The 26,561-nt window shown below is 43.4% G+C and overlaps 1 protein-coding gene across 1 annotated transcript in view; it reads left to right on the forward strand.

Annotated features, from left to right (window-relative positions):
* Positions 1–20,097: 20,097 nt before the first annotated feature.
* Positions 20,098–26,561, forward strand: part of LOC139573307 (L-rhamnose-binding lectin CSL2-like) — a 32,138-nt gene continuing 25,674 nt past the window's right edge. Inside the window, exons 1-8 of the mRNA XM_071396605.1 lie at positions 20,098–20,176; positions 20,475–20,506; positions 21,276–21,333; positions 21,414–21,500; positions 21,772–21,820; positions 22,007–22,116; positions 22,252–22,302; positions 26,251–26,381. Of these exons, the coding sequence (XP_071252706.1) occupies positions 20,146–20,176; positions 20,475–20,506; positions 21,276–21,333; positions 21,414–21,500; positions 21,772–21,820; positions 22,007–22,116; positions 22,252–22,302; positions 26,251–26,381 (549 nt within the window). The 5' untranslated portion in view covers positions 20,098–20,145. The remainder of the gene's footprint in view (positions 20,177–20,474; positions 20,507–21,275; positions 21,334–21,413; positions 21,501–21,771; positions 21,821–22,006; positions 22,117–22,251; positions 22,303–26,250; positions 26,382–26,561) is intronic.

Consider the following 26,561-nt stretch of genomic DNA (forward strand, 5'->3'; position numbering starts at 1 on the left):
TTTACCGGGACCTGGCGTCCAGAGATGGTAGTCTACACATACACGTGGACGCAGGACTTCAAGGGCAAAGGTGCACTTGCAAAAGCAGTGTGGTGCTCATATTTACAGTAGACAAAACATCACACTTTAGATCAGAATGTAGTCAAAATCAGGCCAAAATAAAATGTTCAAATTGACTCCCACACAACTAGGAGGACAGTGCAAACAGTCACTGTTCCATTCACAGATCTTCAAGAGACAGACCAGTCTGCTTGAATAGAAAGGTTTCCCTCCACAAACCTGGGCTCTACTTACAAAGCCAAAACACAGGGATGTTGGACGGTGAATTATTCAATGTAAAAAGGCAAACATCACTTCATGCATCACCAACTCACAAAAGGAAATACCAAGAACATTAGATGTGCCGATAAAATTTCACTGCCGTGCTTCTAGCTCTTAGGAAACTTTGCAGTATTTCTTACATTATTAGCCCAGAAAATGTGTGTTATTATATACAGCCGGGAAGAACTTTTGGATATCAGTGCGGCGGTAACTCGCCAGCATTACGTCCAGGAACATGACTTTCCCGAATCGGATCCTTTGTTCGTACCCCCTAGGGCATTTGAACTGATTCCAGAGGCTGACCCAAAACACCGCCGGTGGAGGAGAGGTACTCGGAGTGGATGTCTAGTCTGACTCAGGAGGCAAGCACACCACCCACCGCTTCTGAGTATATTACTCGCTAATGTTCAGTTTCTGGATAATAAAGTTGATGAGCTCAGGGTGAGGATTTCCTTCCATAGAGATATCAGGGATTGTAACATACTCTGTTTCACGGAAACATGGCTCTTTCGGGATATACTGGCTGAGTCCGTACAGTCAGTTGGGTTCTCAGTTCATCTCGCAGACAGGAATAAATATCGCTCTGGGAAGAAGGGCGGGGGTGTATGTTTCATGATTAACTACTCATGGTGTGATTGTGATAACATACAGGAACTCAAGTCCTTTTGTGTACCCGACCAAAAATACCTCACAATCAAGTGCCGACTGTATTATCTCCCAAGAGAATTCTCTTCGGTTGTAGTCACAGCCGTGTATATTCCCCCTCAAGCCGATACCACGATGGCCCTCAAAGAACTTCACTGGACTTTATGCAAACTGGAAACCACATATCCTGAGGCAACATTTATTGTAACTGGGGATTTTAACAAAGCAAATTTGAGGAAAATGCTACCGAAGTTCCATCAACATATTGAATGTAGTACTCACGCTGCTAAAACACTTCCACTGCTACTCCAACTTCCGGGATGCCTACAAGACCCTCCCCCGCCCTCCCTTCGGGAAATCTGATCACGACTCCATTTTGCTCCTCCCTTCCTATAGGCAGAAACTCAAACAGGAAGTACACATGCTAGGGACTATTCATCGCTGGTCTGACCAATCGGAATCCACACTTCAAGATTGCTTTGATCAAGCAGACTGGGATATGTTCCGGGTAGCCTCCGAGAACAACATAGACGAAAACACTGATACGAGGACTGAGTTTATCAGGAAGTGTATAGAAGATGTTGTACCCACTGTGACTATTAAAACCTACCCTAACCAGAAACCGTGGATAGATGGCAGCATTCGCGCAAAACTGAAAGTGCAAACCAACGCATTTAACCATGGTAAGGTGACTGGGAATATGGTCGAATACAAAACAGTGTGGTTATTCCCTCCGTAAGGCAATCAAACATGCAAAACGTCAGTATAGAGACAAAGTGGAGTCGCAATTCAACGTCTCAGATACAAGACGTACAGTATGTGGCAGGGTCTACAGACAATCATGGACTACAAAGGGAAAACCAGCCACGTCGAGGACACTGACGTCTTGCTTCCGGACAAGCTAAACACCTTCTTAGCCCGCTTTGAGGATAACACAGTGCCACCGATGCGGCCCGCTACCAAGGACTGTGGGCTCTTCTTCTCTGTGGCTGAAGTAAGTAAGACATTTAAGCGTGTTAACCATCGCAAGGCTGACGGCATCCCTAGCCAACAATGATGAGACAGACTACAGGGAGGAGATGAGTGCCCTGGGAGTGTGGTGCCAGGACAATAACCTATCACCCAACGTCAACAAAACAAAACAACAACAAAGAAGGTGAAATGCTTCAAGTTCCTCGGCGTACACATCCCTGACAAACTGAAATGGTCCACCCACACAGACAGTGTGGTGAAGAAGGTGCAACAGCACAGCACCTCTTCAACCTCAGAAGGCTGAAAACCCTCACAAACTTTTACAGATGCACAATTGAGAGGATCCTGTCGGGCTGTATCACCGCCAGGTACGGCAACTGCAACACCCGCAACCGCAGCGCTCTGCAGAGGGTGGTGCAGTCTGCCCAACCCATCACCGCGGGCAAACTACCTGCCCTCATGTCACAGGAAGGCCAAAAAGATCATCAAGGACAACAACCACTCGAGCCACTGCCTGTTCATCCCGCTATCATCCAGAAGGCGAGGTCAGTACAGGTGCATGAAAGCTGGGGCCGAGAGACTGAAAAACAGCTTCTATCACAAGGTCATCAGACTGTTAAATAGCCATCATTAGCACATTAGAGGCTGCTGCCCTATATGCATAGACTTGAAATCATCACTGGCCACTTTTTAACAGTCACTTTATTTACATATTTTGCAATACTCATCTCATATGTACAGTTTAAGTCGGAAGTTTACATACACCCTAGTCAAATACATATAAACTCAGTTTTTCACAATTCCTGACATTTAATCCTAGTAAAAATTCCCTGTCTTTGGTCAGTTAGGATCACCACTTTATTTTAAGAATGGGAAATGTCAGAATAATAGTAGAGAGAATGATTTATTTCAGCTTTTATTTCTTACATCACATTCACAGTGGGTCAGAAGATACACTCAATTAATATTTGGTAGCATTGCCTTTAAATTGTTTAACTTGGGTCAAACGTTTCGGGTAGCCTTCCACAAGTTTCCCACAATAAGTTAGGTGAATTTTGGCCCATTCCTCCTGACAGAGCTGGTGCAACTGAGTCAGGTTGGTAGGCCTCCTTGCTCGCACTCGCTTTTTCAGTTCTGCCCACACATTTTCTAATGGATTGAGGTCAGGGCATTGTGATGGCCACTCTAATACTTTGACTTTGTTGTCCTTAAGCCATTTTGCCACAACTTTGGAAGTATGCTTGGGGTCATTGTCCATTTGGAAGACCCATTTGCGACCAAGCTTTAACTTCCTGACTGATGTCTTGAGATGTTGCTTCAATATATCCACATAATTTTCCTTCGTCATGACACCATGTATTTTGTGAAGTGCACCAGTCCCTCCTGGAGCAAAGCACCCCCACAACATGATGCTGCCACCCCCGTGCTTCACGCTTGGGATGGTGTTCTTTGGCTTGCAAGCCTCCCCCTTTTTCCTCCAAACATAACGATGGTCATTATGGCCAAACAGTTCTATTTTTGTTTCATCAGACCAGAGGACATTTCTCCAAAAAGTATGATCTTTGTCCCCATGTGCAGTTGCAAACCATAGTCTGGCTTCTTTATGGCGGTTTTGGAGCAGTGGCTTCTTCCTTGCTGAGCGGCCTTTCAGGTTATGTCGATATAGGACTCGTTTTTACTGTGGATATAGATACTTTTGTACCTGTTTCCTCCAGCATCTTCACAAGGTCCTTTGCTGTTGTTCTGGGATTGATTTGCACTTTTCACACCAAAGTAAGTTCATCTTTAGGAGACAGAACGCATCTCCTTCCTGAGCGGTATGATGGCTGCGTGGCCCCATGGTGTTTATACTTCGGGACTATTGTTTGTACAGATGAACGTGGTACCTTCAGGCATTTGGAAATTGCTCCCAAGGATGAACCAGACTTGTGGAGGTCTACACATTTTTTCTGAGGTCTTGGCTGATTTCTTTTGATTTTCCCATGATGTCAAGCAAAGAGGCACTGAGTTTGAAGGTAGGCCTTGGAATACATCCACAGGTACACCTCCAATTGACTCAAATTATGTAAATTAGCCTGTCAGAAGCTCTAAAGCCATGACATCATTTTCTGGAATTTTCCAAGCTGTTTAAAGGCACAGTCAACTTAGTGTATGTAAACTTCTGACCCACTGGAATTGTGATACAGTGAATTTTAAGTGAAATAATCTGTCTGTAAACAATTGTTGGAAAAATGACTTGTGTCATGCACAAAGTAGATGTCCTAATCGACTTGCCAAAACTATAGTTTGTTAACAAGACATTTGTGGAGTGGTTGAAAAACTAGTTTTAATGACTCCAACCTAAATGTATGTAAACTTCCGACTTCAACTGTATATACTGTATTATATCTTATTTGACTGTATCTTAGTCTATGCCACTCTGACATTGCTCGCCCAAATATTTATATATTCTTAATTCCATTCCTTTAGATTTGTGTGTATTGTTGGGAAATTGTTAGATATTACTGCACTAGAAACACAAGCATTTCGCTAAACCCGCAATAACATCTGGTAAACATGTGTATGTGACAAATAAAATTTGATTTGATGAATCAACATTTTGTAACAGAGGACGACTACTGTGAAAGCTGGTTTTCATCTGAATCTGTGAATCAGTGAAAGCTCTTCCCCTAAATCTGTTCTGATATCACATGACTTATGTGAGGAGTGTATAGCTTTCAGAATCAGTGGAGGATGGTTGGAAGAACTGTCTACGCTAGGTTATTCCAGGGAAAGCAACAGGAAACTAGGCAAAGCTATGCTGCTATGTTGTAAATACCTGATCCCTCCCCCTTCCTGTCTGTCTGTGTCCGTCTGTGTTGTGAATGTATTTCTGTCCCCCTGTAGTCTTTCTAAAGCCAGAATGAGAGAAAGAAGGATTAGACTGAGATGTCCTAAACGAGACCTGGAAGTATCGTAGCCAACTGTTGCCATTGTTTCAGTCAGCTCCATCCATTGGGAGTTCAACTTGGCTTCCAATGCCAATATACTTCCTGGATAATCTTCAGATTGATGACATCACTGTCTAAACCTTCTTCATCTCAATCTAGCTCTGTAACCAGAAAGTTTGGGGACAACCCAAAGGCAAAAATACAATCTGTTTTTCATTTGAATCATTCATTAATTTATATATTATGTAACTTATTCAGGCAAAAATGTTATTGATCAATGTTCAAATTGTATTGTAAAAAACCCCATTAAGAAATGAAGTCTTAATAGAGTTTCCATCCACTATGTCATTGTCTTGTGTCTGATCAGGGTCTTCCAGTAAATGTCCTTAATGGAGGTGATTTTGACAGCAAATTAAAATCATTGATAAGGAAAAAGGGATCATAATAAATTACAACCATTGCTCAGGAGAAGGGAACATTAATAATTTGCTCGTTCTCTATTTGTCGCAATGTGACTGATAATACAAAAAGTTAATAACATTTCTGGACATTTCAATGTAGCTTCCACACAAACATACATTACTCCGACTAAAACTCACCCAGGTAAGTAGATCATGAGGTTGAAGCCAAACAGAGGATTTATTTTTGGTGAATTCAAGAGTAGGACTATTTACTAAGTCACAAAATCTGACCCCAAATTCAATTTACCGCATCATTAACTATTTATAGTAATGGATTACTCAAATATCCATTGATACTAATAAATGCTGTTTAAATAACCATGAAACATTTTAGGACTTCCACATGTCTTGATTGAGAGTTTCCAGAATATTATCAGTCATCATGTACTCATATAAACGTATGCATAAGGTAATGAACTCAACAAGGTGGCTTGTAGCATACTGTATATAATGCTAAAATGGGATTGACTGAAAGTAGCCTACATCATCTAATGCAGGGGTTTTCAAACTTTTCTTGCCCAGGTACCCCCACCCAGGAAAACCGGATCCCCATCATATATTACCAAAAAAAAGTAATGTATTGTCTTATCATCAGGTGAATGACAATGGCAAGTAGAAGTAATCAACATTTAAATTTGATTAGCTAGAAAGTTAAAGGTACAGTATCTTAGCAGCGGAGAGAAAATGTTGCTGTTTTGAAGCACATTTTCTGCAATTCTACACAGTTTGGCATGGAGCTGAGAGACAATTTTTCAATTTTAAAGCTAATTTCCTACAATTTTATGCATTTTGCCATGGTTAATGTGGTGTTCCTCTGCTCAAATATCAAAGGGCATGTTCCCTGAAACCTGTAGTGTGTACTGTAGAAATGCATGACTGTAGCGTTAACCTCTTTTTTTCTCCCTGACTGTGTAGCTTTTATTGGAATGTTGGTTCTCAAAGAAGATATTATTATAAATATATAGGTGTTCAGTATTTTTTCTGCATGCTTTCTATCTGCTTTTGGTCGTTTAAGTTGGCACTGAAACAGTTTTTTCATCCCGAAAATTACCACTTACATGACCCGCCTAAGAATTTTACAGAAATAAATAAAATAAATAGAAACCACTGTAAATTAGCTGGTACATTTTTCCATATTAAAAGGACAGTTTGAGATTTTGTGACAAATTAGGGAAATATTACCATACCAATAAAGTGTGTTTGATTGATTGATTAGGGGCCCAGTGACGTAGGCATGGCATGTACACTTCGTCGTCGGCCAAATTTGGGGCACCCAGCTCATGCCCGGGAGGCGGCCCGTTTCCTAAACAAATGCAATCAACGCTTACCCGGTTCACCTGGGTCATTAATAGAATCCCCTCGAGCAAAAAATCGGCAAACTGGGCTGAATGTAATTTGGGACCCGTGCTATAGGATGCGTATTTATACAAGAGCACGCTCCTTTTAGAGAAACACGCCAGCTCAAGGTGATATGATCAAACAATACAAACAACTTGAAATAATCAAAGTTTAAACCTGTAATGGGTCCAGTAAAGAAACAACAAAGGACATAGTCAATAGTGTAAATTATGTTGAAATCTATTATAATAGGAGATTGTAGTATTGAAATACCAAGGGAATGCGGTCTTGCGATTCACTCACTAATGGCGTAGTCATGTATGAGGGAAGACAGGCGCATGAAAACTTTTTAAATTCCGTGCTTAATTTGTAAATTGGGATTTGCCAGAACAAAAAGTGAGCGTGAGAGGCGGGTGACCTGGGGAGCTCTGAGGTACCGGAACGCATGGGGAGAAAAAAAACAGCTTTATAATTTAGGCATTGCATGCATATCATCGCATTTGCTTAGAGTATAGGCGCTTACAGAAGTTGCACACATGGGGAATTTATTTTTTGTCGCCTGGAGTCTAGGAAAATGTTGGCCTTTTATAAACTTCCGTCATGCGATTCTGCATTATTTTACATGACTGGAGACTTTGGCAAAACCTTCAATACAGCATAAATGAGCGAAGTGACAGGATATTTTGACAGACCAACTGAATCGGAGATCAATATAACTGTCTTGTCTTGAATCCATCAATGGCAGACCTGGATGTGTGGAGACACGCACATCATAGGCTAAAATTAGGAAATTTGTCCTAAAAATGCTTTCGTTTCACTGGCTCACCCATTAACGGGCAGTTCACTGCCGACGTGTTCGTGTCTAAAGCCTATCGCTCTTGTTCGGCCCACGGCTGAATGTAATTGGGAATCCATATTTGGAAATTGTTCAAATATTGTTGTGGCATACAACAGACAGTAGTGTTCCCTTTTCAGCAAGAGGCATTGGCTTCAACTTGTCTTTTCCCGCGATTGTATTTGAAATATTGGGAAATTCCTGCTGTCTGTATGCTGTTAACTGACATTTGCAGCGCGTTCCCGAATTTAGGCTATGCCTTGTTATTGGGCGACACACAATCCACAGCTAGGATATATATAATATGCTATTGATCCTCTGGCTAAATTCTAGGCCTCATGGTGTAGTAGGCTATTCTGAATTATTCTATGTTTTTCTGAATTTTTCTCAAATGATTGCCTCGCCTGGTTCACCAACTACATCTCTGATAGAGTTAAGTGTGTCAAATCGGAGGGCCTGTTGTCCGGATCTCTTGCAGTCTCTATGGGGGTGCCACACTGTTCAATTCTCGGGCCGACTCTCTTCTCTGTATACATCAATGATGTCGCTCTCGCTGCTGGTGATTCTCTGATCCACCTCTACGCAGACGACACCATTCTGTATACATCTGGCCCTTCTTTGGACACTTTGTTAACTAACCTCCAGACGTGCTTCAATTCCATACAACTCTCCTTCCGTGGCCTCCAACTGCTCTTAAATGCAAGTAAAACTAAGTGCATGCTCTTCAACCGATCGCTACCCACCCATCCAGGATCACTACTCTGGACGGTTCTGACTTAGAATATGTGGACAACTACAAATACCTAGGTGTCTGGCTAGACTGTAAACTCTCCTTCCAGACTCACATTAAGCATCTCCAATCCAAAATTAAATCTAGAATCGGCTTCCTATTTCGCAACAAAGCATCCTTCACTCATGCTGCCAAACATACCCTCGTAAAACTGACCATCCTACCGATCCTCGACTTCGGCGATGTCATCTATAAAATAGCCTCCAACACTCTACTCAACAAATTGGATGCAGTTTATCACAGTGCAATCCGTTTTGTCACCAAAGCACCATATATTACCCACCACTGCGACCTGTACGCTCTCGTCGGTTGGTCATCGCTTCATACTCGTCACCAATCCCACTGGCTCCAGGTCATCTACAAGTCTCTGCTAGGTAAAGCACCGCCTTATCTCAGCTCACTGGTCACCATAGCAGCACCCATCCGTAGCACGCGCTCCAGCAGGTATAGCTCACTGGTCACCCCCAAAGCCAATTCCTCCTTTGGCCGCCTTTCCTTCCAGTTCTCTGCTGCCAATGACTGGAACAAACTGAAAAAATCAATGAAGCTGGAGTCTTATATTTCTCTCACTAGCTTTAAGCACCAGCTGTCAGAGCAGCTCACAGATCACTGCACCCGTACATAGCCCATCCAACTACCTCATACTGTATTTATTTATTTATCTTGCTCCTTTGCACCCCAGTATCTCTACTTGCACATTAATCTTCTGTACATCTACCATTCCAGTGTCTAATTGCTATACTGTAATTACTTCGCCACCATGGCCTATTTAATGGCTTACCTCTCATATCTTACCTCATTTGCACTCACTGTATATAGATTTTTCTTTTTTCTACTGTATTATTGACTGTATGTTTGTTTATTCCATGTGTAACTCTGTGTTGTTGTATGTGTCGAACTGCTGTGATTTATCTTGGCCAGGTTGCAGTTGTAAATGAGAACTTGTTCTCAACTAGCCTACCTGGTTAAATAAAGGTGAAATAAAAAATTAAAAAATAGACAGCTGCAGCTCCTCCAGAACCCATGCGGCTAGGATTCTATGAGGAAATAAATTAAGTGCAACGCCAGAGATGAGTTGCAGTGTCACGTTCGTCATACGAAGGTCTTCAAAGTACATAGGGCATACTTTTGACTGCTAAATAGCAACTATCAATCACTTAGATCATGTATTTTTCATTTTGAGATGCATAGCTATTGTGGAGGATGAATCAGAATTAGTTGGGTAACATAGATAAATAAGATGTTTTATTTACATAATATGCTTATGTGAGATACTTGTCATTAGAATGTATCCCTTTGGACTATGCTGTTGGCAGCTGCACTTTCCCCTTCTCAGCTAGGGCTCAGTCACTTGGGGCCCAGAGAGGGGAGAGGTCAGAATGGAACATTGTCTTCATATGTGAATGTATCTGTTAAACCATGTGAAGGGATGGCGTGATTAAGGGGGAACCAATTATCTCTTGGCTCCACAATGTCTGTGCGCAAGTCACTCCCCTCAGTGAGCTTGTCCAGGAGTGGGGAGAAGAGGGGGTTTACTTGAGATGGGAGTACATAGAGTTGACAATTGAGTTATGCCTTGGATGAGGTAATGTTTTGGTACTATGAAGCACCAGGAACGAGTGACTTCGTCACTTCCTCTTGAACTTGCAGATGTGTTGCTGTGCGTTTTGTTGCCAACCTTACTTTGCTACCTGACAACTTTACGGTTTTTACTTTTTAATTAAGTTTATATTTTGCTGTGTTGCTGTGCGTTTTGTTGCCAACCTTACCTTGCTACCTGACAACTTTACGGTTTTTACTTTTTAATTACCGTTTATATTTTTATTTTTTCCCTCCAATTTTTTTTTTCTTTCAACTTTTTAACTCCGGACGTTTTATCTGGACATGGTTCGTCAGCACCTTCAACAGCCGAAGCTAAGTAGTAACATTATTAACATGATGCCTTCTAATTGCAGTCGCTGTACTCATAATATACAGGAGAACGATCGCCTTACAGCGAGGATAGCTGTGCTGCAAGCCCAGCTTTTTTTATTTATTTTTATTTATTTAACCTTTATTTAACCAGGTAGGCAAATTGAGAACACGTTCTCATTTACAATTGCGACCTGGCCAAGATAAAGCAAAGCAGTTCGACACATACAACAACACATAGTTACACATGGAGTAAAACAAACATATAGTCAATAATACAGATGAAAAAAAATAAGTCTATATACAATGTGAGCAAGTGAGGTGAGATAAGGGAGGTGAAGGCAAACAAATATATGTATAAATAAATAAAAATATAAAAAGGCCATGGAGGCGAAGTGAGTACAACACAGCAAGTAAAATAAAAACTAAAAAACACTGGAATGGTTGGTTTGCAGTGGAAGAAAGTGCAAAGTAGAGACAGAAATAATGGGGTGCAAAGGAGCAAAATAAATTAATAAATAAATACAGTAGGTAAAGAGGTAGTTGTTTGGGCTAAATTGTAGATGGGTTATGTACAGGTGCAGTAATCTATGAGCTTCCCTGACAGCTGGTGCTTAAAGCTAGTGAGGGAGATAGGTGTTTCCAGTTTCAGAGATTTTTGTAGTTCGTTCCAGTCATTGGCAGCAGAGAACTGGAAGGAGAGGCGTCCAAAGGAAGAATTGGTTTTGGGGGTGACTAGAGAGATATACCTGCTGGAGCGCGTGCTACAGGTAGGTGCTGCTATGGTGACCAGCGAGCTGAGATAAGGGGGGACTTTACCTAGCAGGGTCTTGTAGATGACCTGGAACCAGTGGGTTTGGCGACGAGTATGAAGCGAGGGCCAGCCAACGAGAGTGTACAGGTCGCAGTGGTGGGTAGTATATGGGGCTTTGGTGACAAAACGGATGGCACTGTGATAGACTGCATCCAATTTATTGAGTAGGGTTTTGGAGGCTATTTTGTAAATGACATCACCGAAGTCGAGGATTGGTAGGATGGTCAGTTTTACAAGGGTATGTTTGGCAGCATGAGTAAAGGATGCTTTGTTCCGGAATAGGAAGCCAATTCTAGATTTGACTTTGGATTGGAGATGTTTGATGTGGGTCTGGAAGGAGAGTTTACAGTCTAACCAGACACCTAGGTATTTGTAGTTGTCCACATATTCTAAGTCAGAGCCGTCCAAAGTAGTGATGTTGGACAGGCGGGCAGGAGCAGGCAGCGATCGGTTGAAGAGCATGCATTTGGTTTTACTTGTATTTAAGAGCAGTTGGAGGCCACGGAAGGAGAGTTGTATGGCATTGAAGCTCGCCTGGAGGGTTGTTAACACAGTGTCAAGAGAAGGGCCAGAAGTATACAGAATAGTGTCGTCTGCGTAGAGGTGGATCAGAGAATCACCAGCAGCAAGAGCGACATCATTGATGTAAACAGAGAAGAGAGTCGGTCCAAGAATTGAACCCTGTGGCACCCCCATAGAGACTGCCAGAGGCCCGGACAACAGACCCTCCGATTTGACACACTGAACTCGATCAGAGAAGTAGTTGGTGAACCAGGCGAGGCAATCATTAGAGAAACCAAGGCTGTCGAGTCTGCCAATGAGGATGTGGTGATTGACAGAGTCAAAAGCCTTGGCCAGGTCAATGAATACGGCTGCACAGTATTGTTTCCTATCGAATGCGGTTACGATATCGTTTATGACCTTGAGCGTGGCTGAGGTGCACCCATGACCAGCTCTGAAACCAGATTGCATAGCGGAGAAGGTGTGGTGTGATTCTAAATGGTCGGTAATCTGTTTGTTGACTTGGCTTTCGAAGACCTTAGAAAGGCAGGGTAGGATAGATATAGGTCTGTAGCAGTTAGGGTCAAGGGTGTCCCCCCCTTTGAAGAGGGGGATAACCGCAGCTGCTTTCCAATCTTTGGGGATCTCAGACGACACGAAAGAGAGGTTGAAGAGGCTAGTAATAGGGGTGGCAACAATTTCAGCAGATAGTTTTAGAAAGAAAGGGTCCAGATTATCTAGCCCGGCTGATTTGTAAGGGTCCAGATTTTGCAGCTCATTAAGAACATCAGCTGACTGTATTTGGGAGAAAGAGAAATGGGGAAGGCTTGGGCGAGTAGCAGAGGGGAGGGCAGTGCTGTTGTCCGGGGTAGGGGTAGCCAGGTGGAAAGCATGGCCAGCCGTAGAAAAATGCTTATTGAAATTCTCAATTATAGTGGATTTGTCGGTGGTGACAGTGTTTCCTATCTTCAGAGCGGTTGGAAGCTGGGAGGAGGTGTTCTTATTCTCCATGGACTTTACGGTGTCCCAGAACTTTTTTGAATTTGTGTTGCAGGAAGCAAATTTCTGCTTGAAAAAGCTAGCCTTGGCTGTTCTAACTGCCTGTGTATATTGGTTTCTGGCTTCCCTGAAAAGTTGCATATCACGGGGGCTGTTCGATGCTAATGCAGAACGCCATAGGATGTTTTTCTGTTGGTTAAGGGCAGTCAGGTCAGGAGAGAACCAAGGGCTATATCTGTTCCTGGTTCTAAATTTCTTGAATGGGGCATGCTTATTCAAGATGGTGAGGAAGGCATTTAAAAAAAATGACCAGGCATCCTCTACTGACGGGATGAGATCAATATCCTTCCAGGATACCCCGGCCAGGTCGATTAGAAAGGCCTGCTCGCTGAAGTGTTTCAGGGAGCGTTTGACAGTGATGAGTGGAGGTCGTTTGACCGCTGACCCATTACGGATGCAGGCAATGAGGCAGTGATCGCTGAGATCTTGGTTGAAAACAGCAGAGGTGTATTTGGAGGGCAAGTTTGTTAGGATGATATCTATGAGGGTACCCGTGTTTACGGAATTGGGGTGGTACCTGGTAGGTTCATTGATAATTTGTGTGAGATTGAGGGCATCAAGCTTAGATTGTAGGGTGGCTGGGGTGTTGAGCATGTTCAAATTTAGGTCGCCTAGCAGCACGAGCTCTGAAGATAGATGGGGGGCAATCAGTTCACATATAGTGTCCAGAGCACAGCTGGGGGCAGAGGGTGGTCTATAGCAGGCGGCAACGGTGAGAGACTTGTTTTTAGAGAGGTGGATTTTTAAAAGTAGAAGTTCAAATTGTTTGGGAACAGACCTGGATAGTATAACAGAACTCTGCAGGCAGTCTTTGCAGTAGATTGCAACACCGCCCCCTTTGGCCGTTCTATCTTGTCTGAAAATCTTGTAATTGGGGATGAAAATGTCTGAATTTTTGGTGGTGTTTCTAAGCCAGGATTCAGACACGGCTAAAACATCCGGGTTGGTAGAGTGTGCTAAAGCAGTGAACAAAACAAACTTAGGGAGGAGGCTTCTAATGTTAACATGCATGAAGCCAAGGCTATTACGGTTACAGAAGTCATCAAAAGAGAGCGCCTGGGGAATAGGAGTGGAGCCAGGTACTGCAGGGCCTGGATTCACCTCTACATCACCAGAGGAACAGAGGAGGAGTAGGATAAGGGTACGGCTAAAAGCTATGAGAATTGGTCGCCTAGAGCTACTAGAGCAGAGAGTAAAAGGAAGTTTCTGGGGGCGATAAAATAGTTTAAAGGAATAATGTACAGACAAAGGTATGGTAGGATGTGAATACAGTGGAGGTAAACCTAGGTATTGAGTGATGATGAGAGAGATCTTGTCTCTAGAAACATCATTGAAACCAGGTGATGTCATCGCATATGTGGGTGGTGGAACTGAGAGGTTGGATATGGTATAGAGAGCTTCAGCTTCCGACGCAAACGTTAGGCAAGGGTAATTTCAGTGTAGGAAAGGATGAAACAGCGTCTGTGCCACCAGTAAGTACAGATAGTAGTATAAATCCCCTCGCACAGTCCCCGCAGCCGGACAACTTTCCCATGGCTTCTGGAGAGAAATGCTGTAGGAATGCTCAACCGGTGTCGCTCATTCAGCCGACAGAAACTTTCAACCGGTTTTCCCCATTAAGCAGCGAGTCGGAGTCTGAAGCCGAGTCTTCTCTTGTCTCTACTCCTCCCGTTACGGGGTCTGAGACGCCGAAGCTTCCCACCATTAGCTCTGACAAATTGAAAACCCTAGTCATTGGCGACTCCATTACCCGCAGTATTAGACTTTAAACGAATCACCCAGCGATCATACACTGTTTACCAGGGGGCAGGGCTACCGACGTTAAGGCTAATCTGAAGATGGTGCTGGCTAAAGCTAAAACTGGCGAGTGTAGAGAGTATAGAGATATTGTTATCCACGTCGGCACCAACGATGTTAGGATGAAACAGTCAGAGGTCACCAAGCGCAACATAGCTTCAGCGTGTAAATCAGCTAGAAAGATGTCGGCATCAAGTAATTGTCTCTGGCCCCCGCCCATTTAGGGGGAGTGATGAGCTCTACAGCAGAGTCTCACAACTCAATCGCTGGTTGAAAACTTTTTTCTGCCCCTCCCAAAAGATAGAATTTGTAGATAATTGGCCCTCTTTCTGGGACTCACCCACAAACAGGACCAAGCCTGGCCTGCTGAGGAGTGACGGACTCCATCCTAGCTGGAGGGGTGCTCTCATCTTATCTACCAACATAGACAGGGCTCTAACTCCTCTAGCTCCACAATGAGATGGGGTTCAGGCCAGGCAGCAGGCTGTTAGCCAGCCTGCCAGCTTAGTGGATTCTGCCACTAGCATAGTCAGTGTAGTCAGCTCAGCTATCCCCATTGAGACTGTCTGTGCCTCGACCTAGGTTGGGCAAAACTAAACATGGCGGTGTTCGCCTTAGCAATCTCACTAGGATAAAGACCTCCTCCATTCCTGCCATTATTGAAAGAGATCGTGATACCTCACATCTCAAAATAGGGCTACTTAATGTTAGATCCCTCACTTCAAAGGCAGTTATAGTCAATGAACTAATCACTGATCATAATCTTGATGTGATTGGCCTGACTGAAACCTGGCTTAAGCCTGATGAATTTACTGTGTTAAATGAGGCCTCACCTCCTGGTTACACTAGTGACCATATCCCCCGTGCATCCCGCAAAGGCGGATGTGTTGCTAACATTTACGATAGCAAATTTCAATTTACAAAAAAAAAAAGATGTTTTCGTCTTTTGAGCTTCTAGTCATGAAATCTATGCAGCCTACTCAATCACTTTTTATAGCTACTGTTTACAGGCCTCCTGGGCCATATACAGCGTTCCTCACTGAGTTCCCTGAATTCTTATCGGACCTTGTAGTCATAGCAGATAATATTCAAATTTTTGGTGATTTTAATATTCACATGGAAAAGTCCACAGACCCACTCCAAAAGGCTTTCGGAGCCATCATCGACTCAGTGGGTTTTGTCCAACATGTCTCTGGACCTACACACTGCCACAGTCATACTCTGGACCTAGTTTTGTCCCATGGAATAAATGTTGTAGATCTTAATGTTTTTCCTCATAATCCTGGACTATTGGACCACCATTTTATTACGTTTGCAATCGCAAAACAAATAATCTGCTCAGACCCCAACCAAGGAGCATCAAAAGTCGTGCTATAAATTCTCAGACACAAAGATTCCTTGATGCCCTTCCAGACTCCTTCTGCCTACCCAAGGACGTCAGAGAACAAGCATCTCAGTTAATCAGTTAACCACCTAACTGAGGAACTCAATTTAACCTTGCGCAATACCCTAGATGCAGTCGCACCCATAAAAACTAAAAATATTTGTCATAAGAAACTAGCTCCCTGGTATACAGAAAATACCCGAGCTCTGAAGCAAGCTTCCAGAAAATTGGAACGGAAATGGCGCCACACCAAACTGGAAGTCTTCCGACTAGCTTGGAAAGACAGTACCGTGCAGTATCGAAGAGCCCTCACTGCTGCTCGATCATTCAATTTTTCCAACTTAATTGAGGAAAATAAGAACAATCCTACATTTATTTTTGATACTGTCGCAAAGCTAACTAAAAAGCAGCATTCCCCAAGTGAGGATGGCTTTCACTTCAGCAGTAATAAATTCATGAACTTCTTTGAGGAAAAGATCATGATCATTAGAAAGCAAATTACGGACTCCTCTTTAAATCTGCGTATTCCTCCAAAGCTCAGCTGTCCTGAGTCTGCACAACTCTGCCAGGACCTAGGATCAAGAGAGACACTTAAGTGTTTTAGTACTATATCTCTTGACACAATGATGAAAATAATCATGGCCTCTAAACCTTCAAGCTGCATACTGGACCCTATTCCAACTAAACTACTGAAAGAGCTGCTTCCTGTCCTCGGCCCTCCTATGTTGAACATAATAAATGTCTCTCTATCCACCGGATGTGTACCAAACTCACTAAAAAAGTGGCAGTAATAAAGCCTCTCTTGAAAAAGCCAAACCTTGATCCAGAAAATATAAAAAACTATCGGCCTATATCGAATCTTCCATTCCTCTCCAAAAAATTTGAAAAAGCTGTTGCGCAGCAACTCACTGCCTTCCTGAAGACAAAGAATGTATACGAAATGCTTCAGTCTGGTTTTAGACCCCATCATAGCACTGAGACTGCACTTGTGAAGGTGGTAAATGACCTTTTAATGGCGTCAGACCGAGGCTCTGCATCTGTCCTCGTGCTACTAGACCTTAGTGCTGCCTTTGATACCATCGATCACCACATTCTTTTGGAGAGATTGGAAACCCAAATGGGTCTACACGAACAAGTTCTGGCCTGGTTTAGATCTTATCTGTTGGAAAGATATCAGTTTGTCTCTGTGAATGGTTTGTCCTCTGACAAATCAACTGTACATTTCGGTGTTCCTCAAGGTTCCGTTTTAGGACCACTGTTGTTTTCACTATATATTTTACCTCTTGGATGTCATTCGAAAACATAATGTTAACTTTCACTGCTATGCGGATGACACACAGCTGTACATTTCAATGAAATGTGGTGAAGCCCCAAAATTGCCCTCGCTAGAAGCCTGTGTTTCAGACATAAGGAAGTGGATGGCTGAAAACGTTCTACTTTTAAACTCGGACAAAACAGAGATGCTTGTTCTAGGTCCAAAGAAACAAAGAGATCTTCTGTTGAATCTGACAATTAATCTTGATGGTTGTAAAGTAGTCTCAAATAAATCTGTGAAGGACCTCGGCGTTACTCTGGACCCTGATCTCTCTTTTGACGAACATATCAAGACTGTTTCAAGGACAGCTTTTTTCCATCTACGTAACATTGCAGAAATCTGAATTTTCTGTCCAAAAATGATGCAGAAAAATTAATCCACACTTTTGTTACTTCTAGGTTAGACTACTGCAATGCTCTACTTTCCGGCTACCCGGATAAAGCACTAAATAAACTTCAGTTAGTGCTAAATACGGCTGCTAGAATCGTGACTAGAACAATTTTTTTTTATCATATTACTCCAGTGCAAGCTTCCCTACACTAGCTTCCTGTTAAGGCAAGGGCTGATTTCAAGGTTTTACTGTTAACCTACAAAGCGTTACATGGGCTTGCTCCTACCTATCTTTCCGAGTTGGTCCTGCCGTACATACCTACACGTACGCTACGGTCACAAGACGCAGGCCTCCTAATTGTCCCTAGAATTTCTAAGCAAACAGCTGGAGGCAGGGCTTTCTCCTATAGATCTCCATTTTTATGGAATGGTCTGCCTACCCATGTGAGAGACGCAGACTCGGTCTCAACCTTTAAGTCTTTACTGAAGACTCATCTCTTCAGTAGGTCATATGATTGAGTGTAGTCTGGCCCAGGAGTGTGAAGATGAACGGAAAGGCTCTGGAGCAACGAACCGCCCTTGCTGTCTCTGCCTGGCCGGTTCCCCTTTCTCCACTGGGATTCTCTGCCTCTAACCCTATTACAGGGGCTGAGTCACTGGCTTACTGGTGCTCTTTCATGCCGTCCCTAGGAGGGGTGCGTCACTTGAGTGGGTTGAGTCACTGACGTGATCTTCCCGTCTGGGTTGGTGCCCCCCCTTGGTTTGTGCTGTGGCTGAGATCTTTGTGGGCTATACTCGGCCTTGTCTCAGGATGTTAAGTTGGTGGTTGAAGATTTCCCTCTAGTGGTGTGGGGGCTGTGCTTTGGCAAAAGTGGGTGGGGTTATATCCTTCCTGTTTGGCCCTGTCCGGGGGTATCATCGGATGGGGCCACAGTGTCTCCTGACCCCTCCTGTCTCAGCCTCCAGTATTTATGCTGCAGTAGTTAATGTGTCGGGGGGCTAGGGTCAGTTTGTTATATCTGGAGGACTTCTCCTGTCTTATCTGGTGTCCTGTGTGAATTTAAGTATGCTCTCTCTAATTCTCTCCTTCTCTCTTTCTTTCTCTCTCTCTCTCGGAGGACCTGAGCCCTAGGACCATGCGTCAGGACTACCTGGCATGATGACTCCTTGCTGTCCCCAGTCCACCTGGCCTTGCTGCTGCTCCAGTTTCAACTGTTCTGCCTGCGGCTATGGAACCCTGACCTGTTCACCGGACGTGCTAAAAAAGCCAACTGACATTTACTCCTGAGATGCTGAGTTGCTGCACCCTCGATAACTACTGTGATTGTTATTATTTGACCATGCTGGTCATTTATGAACATTTGAACATCTTGGCCATGTTCTGTTATAATCTCCACCCGGCACAGCCAGAAGAGGACTGGCCACCCCTCATAGCCTGGTTCCTCTCTAGGTTTCTTCCTAGGTTTTGGCCTTTCTAGGGAGTTTTTCCTAGCCACCGTGCTTCTACACCTGCATTGCTTGCTGTTTGGGGTTTTAGGCTGGGTTTCTGTACAGCACTTTGAGATATCAGCTGATGTACGAAGGGCTATATAAATACATTTGATTTGATTAGAACCTCGTTTTAGAGACCAAACTGAGCGATAATTTATAGCGAATGCAATCTGGCTAAGGGATACTCCTTTCTCAAGTAAAAGGCCCTTTGTGAAGAGTTCCTGAGATCTGTGGTTCGTCATGTAAGTTGAGAGGTGTGTATCTTGGCTATAAAAGATCTTGGTATTCTTTTGTAGGGACTCTCAACAATTCATTATAGATAGTGAATTGTTGAAAGTCACAGGGCTATGGTAAAGCTCATATTATTAAAGATGAAATGTAAGTATAACTCTGACTGGTGTGTGGTTTGTAACTCTCCTCATTTGGTAATATAGGAAATTGCCACGACACTATGCAACAGCTCTCTCTATCCCCTCACAATCGCACGGTCGTCTGTACCAGGTATAAAAGAAAAACACCGTATATGCGCAATGGATTATGGTTATTGTAGTTATTTACTATGTTATGCACTACACTATGTAGAATATTGGCCTGTTGCAAACTACAACTCCCTATTACATTACACAGTTCAGGCTGGATCTGATTTATCTCCAGGGAACATGCGCATTGAGCTCACAGAAAAACAAAATGTAATTCAAATAGAACTGACATTGGTCTGTTAGTTGGAAAAATAACACATTTCGGTTAAACGCTCAGTACTTATTTTTACATTGCAAAAAGTTCATAATTGTTCTTGCAACAAAAGGTACTGGATCCGGCCAAATAGGTTCCTGAATGAAACAGTCTAAAACTGAAAGATGCCATCTGGCTGAAAGTAAGCACTGGTTAAATTATCTCCCTATCGGAGAATTAACTACATTTTTACGCAAACAATCAGTATTAAGTTACATAATCACGGGTAAATTGACACCCAGAGAAAATAAAACACAAAGATAACTAAAATGGGCTTCATGCTGTGGTGACTGAGTAAAGGGAGGACGGCACATCACAGTACTTGTGGTTTGAGCTGGCGTGAGATTTTAGTTATGTGTTGCCAAGATGACTGCTAATCTGTTGTGCTTTGTGTTCCTGGTTGATGCTTTGCGAACAAGGATCTGTCCTTGGCAAGTATCACTGTTAATCAAAGCTTTATTTGGCCAGGTGACCATCCATAGCATCTTACCTGTTACTAACACACCTGTACCCAGCATCATGCTCCTTTTAAAACTGACTGCATTCACCTGTGAGTATACTGAATTCTAACAAATATGTATTTGCATTCCAGTATTTTCCAGATGGTTCTAAATGTATGTTTATTTGAAAGTAACTGAAGTCTAATATAAACAGTTTGACCCAGGTCTAGTATACACCATCCTGTATTAGGTGATGTTCCATGTCTGTCTATACTCTGTACCATACTATATACTGTACAGTATGTATATACTTACTGTATATGCTGTACACTACTCTTCTCCTGTAAAGAATTGCGAAGAGACTGACCAAGGTTAGAAAAGCTGAACCAGCTGTGTGATGTGTTTCAGTGCTGGCTGCAGTTTGCTGTACACTACCAACTATCAATTTCAAAGATTTTACTGAGCTACAGTTCATATAAAGAAATCGGTCAATTGAAATAAATTCATTAGGTCCTATCCAGTGGATTTCACATGACTGGGCAAGGGCGATTTCATGACCCACCGTGGGCCCCCACTCATTGGCGCCAGGCCCAGCCAATTATAATTAGATTTTCCTCACAAGGGTTTTATTACAGGCAGAAATAATTCTCAGCACCCCCCTCCCCTCTCTCAGACAATCCCACAGGTGAAGAAGCCGGATGTGGAGGTCCTGCGTTGGCGTGATTACACATGGTATGCAGTTGAGGCCGGTTAAATGTATTGCCAAATTCTCAAAAATGGAGGTGGCTTGTGGTAAAGAAATTAAAATTATATTCTCTGGCAACAGCTCTGGTGGACACTACTGCAGTCAGCATAACAATTGTACATACCCTCAACTTGAGACATCTGTGGCATTGTGTTGACTGAACATTTTAGAGTGGTATTTTATTGTCCCCAGCACAAGGTGCACCTGTGTAATGATCATGCTGTTTAATCAGCTTCTTGATTTGCCACACCTATCAGGTGGATGGATTATCTTGGCAAAGGACAAATGCTCACTGAACGGGATGTAAACAAATTTGTGCAGAACATTTGAAAACTAACACTTTCTGTGCATATGGAAAATTACTGGGATTTTTAAATTTTTTGCTCATGAAACATGGGACCAACACATTATTTGTTGCGTTTAATATATTTTGTTCAGTTAATGTGACGGTGATTGTTTCTCACTCAGCGACTAGAGTGGTCACCTGTGACAATGGAGAAAACGTCCAGTTCCTGATCTGTGGTAAGAACACACACATTCTATCCTGATGGTCTCTCCATAGGGCTGTCTGTTTTTTTACATTGTGTTTCTTGCCCTGCTAGATTCTGGAGTGATCTTCATTGAGAGAGCTCTGTACGGACGGACTGACAGAACCACCTGCAGAGAAGGAAGACCTGCTGACCAACACAGTGTTCAAAGACAGGCACCCTAGAGGTCCTCACAGAGGTACTCAGACAGTGTTAATTTGATAAAGACAGGCACCCTGGAGCTCCTCTCACAGAGGTACTCAGTCAGTGTTTATTTGATAAAGACAGGCACCCTGGAGGTCCTCTCACAGAGGTACTCAGTCAGTGTTAATTTGATAAAGACAGGCACCCTGGAGCTCCTCTCACAGAGGTACTCAGTCAGTGTTAATTTGATAAAGACAGGCACCCTGGAGGTCCTCACAGAGGTACTCAGCCAGTGTTAATTTGATAATGACAGGCACCCTGGAGGTCCTCTCACAGAGGTACTCAGTCACACACAGTGTTTATTTGATAAAGATAGGCCGCATAATCATCAATGTGCCTTTTTCTTTAAAGCCAATTGTCCTGACGTTCCCGGTAAACACTGCAGATGTCTGCTTTAAATGTCAAGCGACGCATGCTTTTCGACAACGCCTTTGATTAAATCCTTACCTCCTCATATCCCCCAGGTACAATGGGAAACAGGTGTGTGAAGTGAATACTGAAGTCTTCTGTACTTCTGACCCCTGTGTTGGAAATGACAAATACCTGGAAACCACCTCCACCTGGATCCTAGCAAGTCAGTCTGTTTCTATGTATAATAATACAAAGTTCTACACCAGGCTAATGTTTGCTATAAAAAGGTATGTCTTTATTTATGTCTGCCCAGCAGTGGCCAGTGTGGTGTGTAATTCCTGTTTGTTTGTCCTGGCAGCACGCAGCATCACGTGTGAAGGCTCTGATGTTCTACTAGAATGTGGGCAGGCTCTGGTGCTCTACTAGAATGTGGGGAGGCTCTGGTGCTCTACTAGAATGTGGGGAGGCTCTGATGCTCTCCTAGAATGTGGGGAGGCTCTGGTGCTCTACTAAAATGTGGGGAGGCTCTGATGCTCTCCTAGAATGTGGTGAGGCTCTAATGCTCTTCTAGAAGGTGGTAAGGCTCTGATGTTCTAAAAGAATGTGGTGAGGCTCTGATGTTCTATTAGAATGTGGTAAGGCTCTGATGTTCTACTAGAATGTGGTAAGGCTCTGATGCTCTACTAGAATGTGGGGAGGCTCTGGTGCTCTACTAGAATGTGGGGAGGCTCTGATGCTCTCCTAGAATGTGGTAAGGCTCTGATGCTCTACTAGAATGTGGTAAGGCTCTGATGTTCTACTAGAATGTGGTAAGGCTCTGATGCTCTACTAGAATGTGGTAAGGCTCTGATGTTCTATTAGAATGTGGTGAGGCTCTGATGCTCTCCTAGAATGTGGTGAGGCTCTGATGCTCTATTAGAATGTGGTAAGGCTCTGATGTTCTACTAGAATGTGGTAAGGCTCTGATGTTCTATTAGAATGTGGTGAGGCTCTGATGTTCTATTAGAATGTGGTGAGGCTCTGATGCTCTTCTAGAATGTGGTAAGGCTCTGATGTTCTACTAGAATGTGGTGAGGCTCTGAAGTTCCTCTAGAATGTGGTTAGGCTCTGAAGTTCCTATAGAATGTGGTTAGGCTCTGATGTTCTATTAGAATGTGGTGAGGCTCTGATGTTCTATTAGAATGTGGTGAGGCTCTGATGTTCTATTAGAATGTGGGGAGGCTCTGATGCTCTATTAGAATGTGGGAAGGCTCTGATGCTCTATTAGAATGTGGTGAGGCTCTGATGTTCTATTAGAATGTGGTGAGGCTCTGATGTTCTATTAGAATGTGGTGAGGCTCTGATGTTCTACTAGAATGTGGTGAGGCTCTGATGTTCTATTAGAATGTGGTAAGGCTCTGATACTCTATTAGTATGTGGGGAGGCTCTGATGCTCTATTAGAATGTGGTGAGGCTCTGATGCTCTACTAGAATGTGGTAAGGCTCTGATGTTCTATTAGAATGTGGTGAGGCTCTGATGCTCTATTAGAATGTGGTGAGGCTCTGATGTTCTATTAGAATGTGGTGAGGCTCTGATGTTCTATTAGAATGTGGTGAGGCTCTGATGTTCTATTAGAATGTGGGGAGGCTCTGATGCTCTATTAGAATGTGGGGAGGCTCTGATGCTCTATTAGAATGTGGGGAGGCTCTGATGCTCTATTAGAATGTGGGGAGGCTCTGATGCTCTATTAGAATGTGGGAAGGCTCTGATGCTCTACTAGAATGTGGTAAGGCTCTGATGCTCCACTAGAATGTGGTAAGGCTCTGATGCTCTATTAGAATGTGGGGAGGCTCTGATGCTCTATTAGAATGTGGGGAGGCTCTGATGCTCTATTAGAATGTGGGGAGGCTCTGATGCTCTATTAGAATGTGGGGAGGCTCTGATGCTCTATTAGAATGTGGTAAGGCTCGGATGCTCTATTAGAATGTGGTAAGGCTCTGATGCTCTATTAGAATGTGGGGAGGCTCTGATGCTCTATTAGAATGTGGGGAGGCTCTGATGCTCTATTAGAATGTGGTGAGGCTCTGATGCTCTACTAGAATGTGGTGAGGCTCTGATGTTCTATTAGAATGTGGTAAGGCTCTGATGCTCTATTAGAATGTGGGGAAGCTCTGATGCTCTATTAGAATGTGGGGAAGCTCTGATGCTCTACTAGAATGTGGGGAGACTCTGATGCTCTATTAGAATGTGGGGAGACTCTGATGCTCTATTAGAATGTGGTGAGGCTCTGATGTTCTATTAGAATGTGGTGAGGCTCTGATGTTCTATTAGAATGTGGTGAGGCTCTGATGTTCTATTAGAATGTGGTGAGGCTCTGATGTTCTATTAGAATGTGGTAAGGCTCTGATGCTCTATTAGAATGTGGGGAAGCTCTGATGCTCTATTAGAATGTGGTGAGGCTCTGATGCTCTACTAGAATGTGGTAAGGCTCTGATGTTCTATTAGAATGTGGTGAGGCTCTGATGCTCTATTAGAATGTGGGGAGGCTCTGATGTTCTATTAGAATGTGGGGAGGCTCTGATGCTCTATTAGAATGTGGGGAGGCTCTGATGCTCTATTAGAATGTGGTAAAGCTCGTCAACTCGGCTGTACAGTATTCTTCTGTCTTATGATATACAGTGGGGAGAACAAGTATTTGATACACTGCCGATTTTGCAGGTTTTCCTACTTACAAAGCATGTAGAGGTCTGTAATTTTTATCATAGGTACACTTCAACTGTGAGAGACGGAATCTAAAACAAAAATCCAGAAAATCACATTGTATGATTTTTAAGTAATTAATTTGCATTTTATTGCATGACATAAGTATTTGATCACCTACCAACCAGTAAGAATTCCGGCTCTCACAGACCTGTTCGTTTTTCTTTAAGAAGCCCTCCTGTTCTCCACTCATTACCTGTATTAACTGCACCTGTTTGAACTCGTTACCTGTATAAAAGACACCTGTCCACACACTCAATCAAACAGACTCCAACCTCTCCACAATGGCCAAGACCAGAGAGCTGTGTAAGGACATCAGGGATCAAATTGTAGACCTGCACAAGGCTGGGATGGGCTACAGGACAATAGGCAAGCAGCTTGGTGAGAAGGCAACAACTGTTGGCGCAATTATTAGAAAATGGAAGAAGTTCAAGATGACGGTCAATCACCCTCGGTCTGGGGCTCCATGCAAGATCTCACCTCGTGGGGCATCAATGATCATGAGGAAGGTGAGGGATCAGCCCAGAACTACACGGCAGGACCTGGTCAATGACCTGAAGAGAGCTGGGATCACAGTCTCAAAGAAAACCATTAGTAACACACTACGCCGTCATGGATTAAAATCCTGCAGTGCACGCAAGGTCCCCTTGCTCAAGCCAGCGCATGTCCAGGCCCGTCTGAAGTTTGCCAATGACCCTCTGGATGATCCAGAGGAGGAGTGGGAGAAGGTCATGTGGTCTGATGAGACAAAAATTGAGCTTTTTGGTCTAAACTCCACTCGCCGTGTTTGGAGGAAGAAGAAGGATGAGTACAACCCCAAGAACACCATCCCAACCGTGAAGCATGGAGGTGGAAACATCATTCTTTGGGGATGCTTTTCTGCAAAGGGGACAGGACGACTGCACCGTATTGAGGGGAGGATGTATGGGGCCATGTATCGCGAGATCTTGGCCAACAACCTCCTTCCCTCAGTAAGAGCATTGAAGATGGGTCGTGGCTGGGTCTTCCAGCATGACAACGACCCGAAACACACAGCCAGGGCAACTAAGGAGTGGCTCCGTAAGAAGCATCTCAAGGTCCTGGAGTGGCCTAGCCAGTCTCCAGACCTGAACCCAATAGAAAATCTTTGGAGGGAGCTGAAAGTCCGTATTGCCCAGCGACAGCCCCGAAACCTGAAGGATCTGGAGAAGGTCTGTATGGAGGAGTGGGCCAAAATCCCTGCTGCAGTGTGTGCAAACCTGGTCAAGAACTACAGGAAACGTATGATCTCTGTAATTGCAAACAAAGGTTTCTGTACCAAATATTAAGTTCTGCTTTTCTGATGTATCAAATACTTATGTCATGCAATAAAATGCAAATTAATTACTTAAAAATCATACAATGTGATTTTCTGGATTTTTGTTTTAGATTCCGTCTCCCACAGTTGAAGTGTACCTATGATAAAAATTACAGACCTCTACATGCTTTGTAAGTAGGAAAACCTGCAAAATCGGCAGTGTATCAAATACTTGTTCTCCCCACTGTATATTATATAGTAGAGCAGTATCATATATGGTTTATATTACCATCACTAGCACACACCAGACATCCAGTCTTACCTCTCCTCCTCCCTCAGATGTACGATCCAGATCCACAGTGCCAACTATGGCTGCCGTGACCAGCTAGTGTGTTCCTTTAAACGTCCCGCTAACCAACTAGCCAACACCAACTGCCTCAGCCAATCCACCACTGCCAGTAAGGTGGCAGAGAGGTATTGAAACCTGCAGTTATGTACTGTAGTGTTAAATTCTACCTGTAGAAATGCATGACTGTAGTGTTAACCTGTACTGTAGAAACATGACTGTAGTGTTAACCTGTACTGTAGTGTTAACCTGTACTGTAGAAACATGACTGTAGTGTTAACCTGTACTGTAGAAACATGACTGTAG

Source organism: Salvelinus alpinus, chromosome 4 (assembly GCF_045679555.1).
Source record: "Salvelinus alpinus chromosome 4, SLU_Salpinus.1, whole genome shotgun sequence".
Classification (NCBI taxonomy): Eukaryota; Metazoa; Chordata; class Actinopteri; order Salmoniformes; family Salmonidae; genus Salvelinus; species Salvelinus alpinus.